Raw genomic sequence first — 10,068 nt, 5'->3', positions numbered from 1 at the left:
CCCAGATTGGAAAGGAAGTAAAACTGTCATTATTTGTAGATGGCATGATACATTATATAGAGAACCCTAAAGATTCCACCAAAAAGCTGTTAGAATTGATAAATAAATTCAGTAAAGTAGCAGGATTCAAAGTTAATATTCAGAAGATGAATGCATTTTTATATAACAATGATGAACTATCAGAAAGAGAAATTAAGAAAACAATTCCATTTAAAATTGCATCAAAAATAATAGAATATCTATAAATCAATTTAACCAAGGAGGTAAAAGACCTGTACTCAAAAAATTATAAGTCATTGAAAAGATATTGAAGATACAAATAAATGGAAGCATATACCATGCTCATGGGTAGGAAGAATCAATATTGTTAAAACATCCATACTGCCCCCCAAAATCTATAGATTCAATGCAGTCCCTAATCAAAATATCAATGGCATTTTTCAGGAAACCAGAACAAATAATCCAAAAATTTATATGGAACCATAAAAGATCCTGAATAGCCATGGCAATCTTGAGAAAGAGCAAAGTTGGAGGTATCACACTACCTGATATCAAACTATACTACGAGGCTACAATAATCAAAACAGCAATGTTATTGTCATAAAGATACACAGATCAATGGAACAGAAGAGAATAATATATGACAAAGGAGGCAAGAATATACAATGGGGGTAAAGACAGTCTCTTTAATAAATGGGAAAACTAAGCTGGACAGATAACATGCAAAAAAAAAAATTGAAACTGGACTACCTTCTTACACTATATAAAAGAATAAAATCAAAATGAGTTAAAGACTTAAATGTAAAACCCCAAACCATAAAACTCCTAGAAAAAAACACAGGCAGTAAACTCTCTAACATCACTCTTAGTAATTTTTTTCTTGATTTACCTCCTCAGGCAAGTGAAACAAAAGAAAAAATCAACTAATGGGACTATATCAAACTAAAAAAGTTTTTGCACAGCAAAGAAAACTATCAACAAAATGAAAAGACAATCTACTGAATGGGAAAAGATATTTGCTCTGATACATTTGATAAGGAGTTAACATCCAAAATTTATAAAGAACTCATACAACTCAACACCAAAAAAAAAAAAAACCCCAAAACCACCCCCAAAACCCCAATCAATCCCATTAAAAAATGGGCAGAAGACCTGAATAGGTATTTCTTCAAAGAGGACATACAAATAGCCAATAGACATATGAAAAGATGCTCAAGGTCACTATCATTAGTGAAATGCAAATTAAAACCACAATGAGATATCACCTCACACCTGTCAGAATGGCCATTGTTAACAAACCAAAAAACAACAAATGTTGGTAAGGAGTGGAGAAAAGGGACCGCTCATGTACTATCCGTGGGACTGCAAATGGGTATAGCCACTGCAAAAAACAGTTTGGAGGGTCCTCAAAAATATTAAAAATAGAATTACCTTTTGACCTAGCAATTCCATTTCTGGGTATTTATCCAAAGAAAACCAAAATTCTAATTCGTAAAGATTTATGCACCTCTATGTTCACTGCAGCACTATTTACAATGGCTAAGATATGGAAGCAACTTAAATGCTCATCAATAGACAATTGGATAAAGAAGTTATAGTACATATATACAGTGGAATATTACTCAGCCATATAAAAAAATGAAATCTTACCATTTGCAACAACATGAATGGACCTACAGGGTATTATGCTGAGTGAAATAAGTCAGACAGAGAAAGACAAATACCTTATGATTTCACTTATATGTGGAATCTAAGGAACAAAATAAACAAACAAAATGAAAACAGACTCATAGGTACATAGAACAAACTGGTGATGGCCAGATGGGAGGGAATTGGGGGTCTTGGTGAAAAAGATGACATGATTAAGAAGTACAAAATAGAAGTTACAAAATAGTAACGGGGAGTTACAAAACTAACAGAAATAGCACAGGAGATGTAGTCAATAATATCGTCATCACTATGTTAATGCCGGGTGGGTGCTAGAGTGATCGGGGGAATCACTCCGTAAATTATATAAATGTATAACCATTGAACTGTACACCTGAAAATAAAAAATATATATATATTTATATATATAAAGAAACAATACAAAATTGTGAGCATTAAAAAAGATTAGTGCTGACATAGGGCAGGGCTTTTTTTCTTTGCCATTGTTCAAAGCCAAACAGCAATAAGACTGTAAACTGCAGTGCTTCATAAGAGAATGAGGCCCCCTTGTATGAGGTTCATTACAAATGACATGCATAACTTCAAAAAAAAAAAAAAAAAAAGAAAGGAATCAGTTTCAGTTAACTAGTTGAATAAGCTTGTCTTGTGAATTGCCTCCTAAACAGTGTGAAACAGAGGCCATTGCAGTGAACTGCGCCTAGTCATGTGAGGAAGGGCTTGGGCTCTGCTCTCTGCTGCCCTCTGGAGGCGGGAATGGAGCAGAACGTCTCCACGTTTCTGAGGCTGTGTGTGCTCCCAGCAAGAACCTCACTTAGGTTTGATTCCTTCCACCTAAACTTCTGGGGCCTCTCTCTCTTCACATGAAATGAAGGCTGATTTTATCTTTATCTATCACTGACACAGACCTAGCCCTTCACTGTGAAGCAGACAAAAGCCAGTGGAGAGATGAAAGACACCCAAAATAGCTCTTTCTTGAACTGATTTGTATCACAGTTATAAATGGCTCAAGGCATAAAAGGAAAGGAGACCTTCAGCACGGTTGCTGAAGACAAGAGCAAGGAACCATTTTTTCTCCCCCTCCCCTTTTCTTTCTTGTCCAGCTACTCAGAGCGAACCCTGCAGGAGGAGACGCACTCACCGTGAGACTGTTTCCTGCAGCCGCCCTCACACGTGGCACGCGGACTCCCGCCCTCCGCCACCCCCTCCGCCGTTCCAAAGCACATTTTATAATGCAAATCACTGTCCGCTACATGGCTCATTATTTTCCTCTCTGAATAATATATGAACACATCAATTATGTGTCTATTTCTAAATGCACACCCTTGTAGCACTGACCTCGTTCTGCTTTCATATGTTTCAAAAGCGCTCCTGACATTTGTCAACTGGGTTAGTTCCAAACCTTTCTAACCTATTATCTTATTGTTTCAGCATTTTTCAAACTTCCTCTCTAATTAGTCCGAGCGAAGGGCACGCTGGAGGGCACTCACCACTGCTTGTAGTCCGCATCACAGTTGCAGTAGTACCTGGGGTCTGTGCAGTTGCGTTCGATGCCACAGGCACATTTCTGAATTCCGGGCCCGGAGCCTCCCCAGTAGTAGTGCTTCTCGTTGGCTTTGCCAACCCACCAGGTGTAAGGACTTCCATCTGCGAGAGAGGGGCAAGGCACGTTGAGCTAGGACTAGGACTGAGTCATTGCGATGTCACTCACCCCCACCTTCTCCAGGAGCGGCACCATTCCCTGGCAGACTGAACATCGCGTACCCCTCTTGAAAGTAAATGTATTTCCATAACAGGAATATTTAATAAAACATAGCAGAAGGAATGGTAAGCTCAAGTGTTCCCACTAGGACATAACCTTTTTCCTCGGAAGAAACTTTTACAGTCAAACTTCTGTGATTTAGGGGTGTATTATGTAAACTGGACACTCAGATGGGGCACATCCACAAGGGAGGCATATAGGTCACACGCTGACTCTGTAATCTACAGCAAAGTTCACGACTAGTCGTATTTTTCTGGGAAATGACAGTCATGGAGATTGTAGACTATTACAGCTGTGGAGTTTCATTGTGTCTTAGCACAACCTCCTTACTTTACAGGTAAGGAACTCAGGTCTAGGAAGGTTAAGTGATTATTTCAATCACACAGTAGATCAGCTCCCAAACTGGAAGTGTGACACTATATATCACAAGACATTGTACAGTGCTTTTCATATGATATTCTTTTCTTTATTATTTGGCCTAATAGTCACTCATTTATTCATTCATTCATCCATCCAATCTTCAAACATCCACTGAGTTTCCATTTGCGTCAAACACTATAGAAAACTCAGCAGTATAATGGAGAAAGATACCTATTGAGAATACATTTTAATAAGCATTACGACAGAGATTAAGATGAGTGAGGGAAAGAAGGTCCTGAAGGAAGGTTTCCTAGAAGAGGTAAAATATTCGAGCTGTGTCTGGAAGGTTGAGAGGGTGTCACCTGGGTGAGTAAGGGTGTAAGAAGTAAGGGCTCCGAGGCGGAGAAGGCAGAATGGTAAAGTTCTATGTTATGGGCACTGTGGTGGGACAGGGCTGGAGAGAGATGTTCCAGAGGGCAGCAGATGAGAGCCATATCACAAAACATCTTTTTTCAAATAAGAAGTGGTTCTGCATTGGCGCATTTGTACTTTTCATTGCTGATTTCTTCCCTGTTTCAGAAGGTTGAACTTCATCCTCAAAGTAATGGGAAACGAAGAATTTTAAGCAGGGGATTATTATGATCAAAGGTGTGGTTTTAAAGATAGTCGGATGAGAGACAGATTTCTGGGGGAGGAATTCAGGGAAGCCAGAGGTGATGCTCCCGTGTTAACGAAGAAGAGATAATAAAATTGTAGTGGAAATGGAGAGGAAGAGAGAGTAGAGAGAGATTAGGGAGACATACCTGGTTTGGAACTATTGGGATTAGGGTGGGAGGAAAGGAAGGAAGAAGGTGCTGGGGACTAATCCTAGATTTCTGGCATGGGTGACTCAGAGGACGGCAACGTGCTTCACCGCAGCGGGTAACGGGGCAGGAAGACGAGACGTTTAGGGAATGACGAACACAGGATGACGAGCTTGATACACGAAACAGGCCATGGCTACAGAGGTCTGAATCTCAGGAGCACTTTCTGGGCTGAAACCCCGTTTCAGGAACCATCGGGGTAAACCAGAAGGTGTTGGTAGAACAGAAAGAGAGGGCGATGGCCATGGCAGAGATCAAGAAAGAAAGCAGAGAGCGGGAGGGAAAACGAGACAGCACTTCCAAAAGAGCAGTCAGTCTGCTCAGCGTCGTCCACTTTCGCAGTGAAGTCCGTTAAGAGGAGGCTTTAAACGTTCTCTACTCATTTAACAGCTTGGAGGTCACGGGAGACTTTTTGAGGGGAGTGTCGGGTGAATGGTGGGAGGAAGAATCAAGTAGCAGCAGGCAGAAGGGGAGAATGGAGCGAGGAGGAGCCTGAGAACAGCATTTCTCGGAGAAGCGGTAGAGGCAGAGCCGGCCAGTGAGCTAGCAGGTGAGTCAGTTCGGATGTCCAGGGCTATTATGGCTAAAATTCCATTATAACGACCCTCCGCCCTTTCAGAACATTTGGTGTCCACGTGTCCCGCATCTGTGTGAGGGCAAAGAAATAAAGATGAGGAAAAGTTTCGTACTCAATGAGTTATCAAGTGAACCATCACAGCATCTAAGCCAGTAAAACAAAATAGTAAGCAAGGGCCATACCGGAATTCTGTAAAAACTGCTGCGGTACTTTCTCAGATACCCTGGCAGTTTCGCTTAAAGACAACTGTGTTAGAAGGTGGACCACTTACGGTCAAGAGACTGTGCTGGGACTAAGGTTCGGGCTTAAGCTTCTCCCTGTAATGGATGAGCCAATGCTCTGAAAATGGGAAGGAGCGATCTAGGCATTCTGCTACTTCAGACAAATCTCTAGATTTTACAGTTGTGTTGACTTAATTTGGAAAAGTCAGTATTTTTCATTTGGCATGATCATTTAAGGCACCTGGATTTTTAAGAAAATATATTTGACTCGGTCTGGTAAACAGCAGACAGGGAGACTTCAGTCCCCCGATCTGAGGCGGGGAGAAGGCCAGCTCTCTGAGATAGGGTCCGCTCTGCAGCCCTGCCTCCTGCCTGTCTGGGCCTCGGCCCACCGTGAGGGGGCTGTGTTTACTTTCTACATTCAAGCTATTTTGCTTCTTTCTTCTTTTATCCGTCACGGTAAAGAGTAAAGCACCAACTTCTGATGCTTCCCAATGTTGGAACCATGATCAATAACAACCTCTTGATTTCTCTTGATGCAGTCAAGAGTTTTTAAAAAAGGCTTAAAAAATCCCATTTAAGGAAACTGTAAAATCTGAGCCAGGTCACTTGGCCCCTACACTGCACTAGGTCTCTGCTGATTCCCCCTGTGGCTGAGTTACCGGAGAAGGGCAAAGGTGGGCGGGGCCACGCTGAGCCTGCACAGACCCCAGGGCCACCGCCTGACCCCAAAAGTGCAGAAACACCACCTAGACTGGTGTTTGCATCATTCATTGCACTGCATCTTTTCAAGCTGACCTAACATTAAATTCTTTTTCTCAAAGGGATTTTGGTTACTATCATAGTTTTTGGAAACTAGGGGACACTGACACACCTAGTAGAGGACAGGAAACCAACCGGATACCTGGAGAACTGGAGTGAGTAGATGGTCTGGTAGGAAGCTCCCTTGTTCTGTCTGTTCCTCAAAGAACCCATGAAACAATATGAATCTCAGAGCCTCGGCTCCATTTCTGATTATTTCTTCCAGTGACTAGAAACAACCCAACACTGTTTCACTTCCGTTACAGAGAGCGATGGTAAATTGTGCAAACTAGAGAAGCTGGCTCAATATTCCTTATGAAAATCAGAACGGCGTCAGTAAAAGGAGCCAGAAAATCATCAGCCTCTCCTTCAGCATGAGACTGAGAAATGTGCTGCGGGGGACGCGGGGAGAGAGCTAGCTGGTTCTCAGCAGCACCTTCTGGGAGTGCCGAGATGCCCAGGAGAGGAACTCTCACGGTCAAGATGTTCGGGCCGTGGGTGTTCCAGCAGGAGCCCTAAGCGCTGCATGGGATCCAGGCTCTGAGCTAAAGTCACATGGCAGACCCTCAGTTCCCTGTAGGGAGGGGGTCTTATTAGACACCAGGACGGGATCCAAAGGGAAAATATGCAGCGACATTTCCTTTATTCATTGCAAGGAGGTGACACACGAGTGACCGGTTAAGAGTAGCCCAATTTCCCCCTTCCTCCAACTTTTTCTTAAATCACAAAACTTTAGTCTTCTATAGCTAATATTCCCAGTGAGGGTGATGCAAAATAAATGCTATTTTGTTCTCCTTCCTAAGAAATGCAGCTCAGTGCAGTACAACGTATTCCCGGGCTGTCTCCACATCTACCGTGAACAGAAAAATGCCTGTTGGAAAAGTATAATCCAGGGAAAAAGCAAATTGTATCCTTTGTTATTAGCGCTGGTTAATTTGGTTAACTTAAATCACTATCATTAAAATAAATTATTAATTTGGCATATGTTTTATATTCGGCAACGAGAGAATGATTCAATTTGCTTTGAGCAGAGAATTGCCTCATTCCACTGCTATGCTAATGAAGTGCTACTTTTTCCTTTAAGAATCATTATTTACCTGTTAATTAGCTTTGGGGGAAAGCAGTTCGAGGTGATAAAAAAAAAAAGATTTTTTAAAAAAAGATAAGAATAAGAAGTGGTGAGAAAAGAAATAATTTAATTACCTAGTGGCAAGAGTTCAAGAAGTTCTCTAACCTCTGAAGATGAAGATTTTTAACTATATTAGTGCAACCACTGCAACAAGATTAGGTAACTATGGACCATGTTCTAAGTTAAGTCGAAGCTCCATTATCCAAGTGAGGCATACTGCATCAAAACAGCCAAATATGGATTGAATTAAATATAATAACTACACTGTTTTTACTCACTGAAGATCAAGCTTTATTACGGTGAAGGGTTTATTACGGCTTGGATGATTAAACAGAGAAAGGGGGAAAGAAAAGAGGCTGCTTATTTCCCAAGACTTAAAGGAACCAAGAGATTTCTGTTATTTTTCCAGAAACACAAGGGCAGATGCATGGGGATCTCTTCTTGGAAATTTGGTACATACCTGTGATTTCAAAATGTGTTCTTTGAAAATTCTGGGCTACACAAAGTAACTTAATAGTTTAAACAAATATTTATCCTGGTACACTACATAACAAGACCCAGTATGGTCACTGGGACATTTAATTAGTTCCACTTTATCCACTTTGAGAGGATATTAAAAACAATACCATAGGGGTTTGTAGACTCTAAAATGAAAACTTAAAAGCATCATTTTAGCTTGATAAAACCTAGTTTTATTATATCTACTCTTATCTAGTTATCTACAAATTCTGTTAAAGACCCACAGGGGGCTTTTTAGCAGAGGAAATAGAACAGGGACAAATGCAGCAGTTATCAGCCTTTCACTGGTCTGCTTAGTGCCCCCTGCTGGCAGCTTCCTCACTGCCTTCCCATGCTCCTCTGGCTGGCGGCCTTCCTGCTATTCGAAGCGCCAGGGTCCTCTTTCTAAAGAAGTGACTGGACTCCGAAAAGTCTCCCACTTCCTCCTCCTTTCCGTTTTTACCACGTTACCACCAAATCATTGTTTCTCCACTTCATCAGTCAATTTTAGCGGATCCCTCTGATCTGATTACAATACTCCACCCCGAGGTAGGAATGGTGATAATATGTTTACTAAGTAAAGACATCTTTGATTGGTGTAATTCTAGACTGTATGCGTAAAGCATTTCAGTTCCTGTGAGACCCTTCTTTCCAATGCAAATGACCTAGAGGAGGCAAGACCTTATAATAAACTCTGGCCCGGCTGGAGAAGAGGAGAAATTTGGAGGTGCTGTAACTACGACTGGGCCCTCCAGATAATCTGATAGCTGTAATTTGGAAGATCAAGCAGCACAGAATTCTCTTTTCCTCCACGGTCCAAGGGTTCCAGGACCCTAAAGGCTAAAGCCGCCAGCTGCCCTGGCCTCCAGGCATACGAGGGGGGCCAGGCCACCAGTCCTCAAGTTCTCTGGCTTAAATAGCGGCAGCCTCTGTTCGATGTGTGGAGTTCGTCCTTATGCAATCACTTCCAAGAACTGGCCCATGGCAGCCCACCTCAGGATCCTCACAGAAAAAGGAGGGCTGGGAGGTGAAGTCACGGAGTGACTGCTTCTGTGCTTTTCCTTCTGGTGATCTTCTGGTGGGAGATCAGTCAGTATAGGGAAGGGTTTTCAACTTCTAAGAGTCATCTGAGGCTCTTGTGTGGCCTACAGCAGTAGTCTCCAACCTTTGTGGCACCAAGGACTGGTGCTCCTATGAGAATCTAATGCCTGATGATCTGAGGTGGGGCTGAGGCAGTGATGCTAGCACTGGGGAGTGGCTGCAGACATAGATGAAGCTTCGCTCACCTGCCTGCCGCTCACCTCCTGCTGGGTGGCACGGTTCCTAACAGGCCACTGACCAGTACTAGTCTGCAGCCCTGGGGTTGGGGGACCCCTGGCCTACAGGATAAGAGCTACATAATAAGAATCTACATAATAAGAGGAAGATTTGAGACTTGGTCACTCATGCCCCAGTGATCCTTATCACCATACACTGACCTGGGAAATGACAGTGTGGGTTTAGTTCATAGAAAGAGGACCCTGTGCCTGGATCCCACTGGGGTGCCAGTCCAGGACCTTGTTTTCTAGATAAGACAAGAAGAGGTGATACAGTGTTTACTACAGTAACACCCCCATTTAAAAGTCCCAATTATTTATTTAAGGATAATCTGGTCATTATAAACACTTCTTTTGCAATTTCATAACATGATCCTGAGTCCAAATGCCTGTATTTTACTCTTTACATCAAGAACTTTAAAAATAAAATTAAAAATCATATATCCTGGCATTCTCACAGATAAAAAAGACTATATCTCAAGCTTCCTATAATTTTTGTGAAATCAGCTTATTCAAGTGGATAATAATATTCTCTTTTGCTTCTCAACCATATAATTTTATATTGTTCTATGTTCGGATAAGGACCAAAGAATGAATCCCAAAACGTCTTGCGGAGCTCATCCTGGAGTGATGTGAAGTTGAGGAAACTCATCGTTTTGAAGTTATAATGTAAACATTCAATGTGGTGGTGAGGGTGAACATCTATCTCTGTGACTGAATGTCACTAAACTCATTTGATTAGGGCTGAATAGAAATGATTGTAGTTCATTAGCCCCATGTAGTATCTTCTGGAATTACATTGGATTTTACTGTATTTTATTAATTTGAATGGGGTCCAAATTTAGAAATGGAGAACTGAAGTTCAGATCAAAATGG

The 10,068-nt window shown here is 41.8% G+C and overlaps 1 protein-coding gene across 1 annotated transcript in view; it reads right to left on the bottom strand.

The window, feature by feature from the left end:
- Positions 1 to 10,068, bottom strand: part of CNTNAP2 (contactin associated protein like 2) — a 1,200,002-nt gene that overhangs the window by 361,364 nt on the left and 828,570 nt on the right. The window contains exon 14 of the mRNA XM_011365532.2: positions 3,156 to 3,312. Within this exon, the coding sequence (XP_011363834.1) occupies positions 3,156 to 3,312 (157 nt within the window). The remainder of the gene's footprint in view (positions 1 to 3,155; positions 3,313 to 10,068) is intronic.

Source organism: Pteropus vampyrus, unplaced genomic scaffold, assembly GCF_000151845.1.
Source record: "Pteropus vampyrus isolate Shadow unplaced genomic scaffold, Pvam_2.0 Scaffold112, whole genome shotgun sequence".
Classification (NCBI taxonomy): Eukaryota; Metazoa; Chordata; class Mammalia; order Chiroptera; family Pteropodidae; genus Pteropus; species Pteropus vampyrus.
Note: the sequence above shows the minus strand (reverse complement) of the source record. Positions and strands in the feature narration are given on the sequence as shown.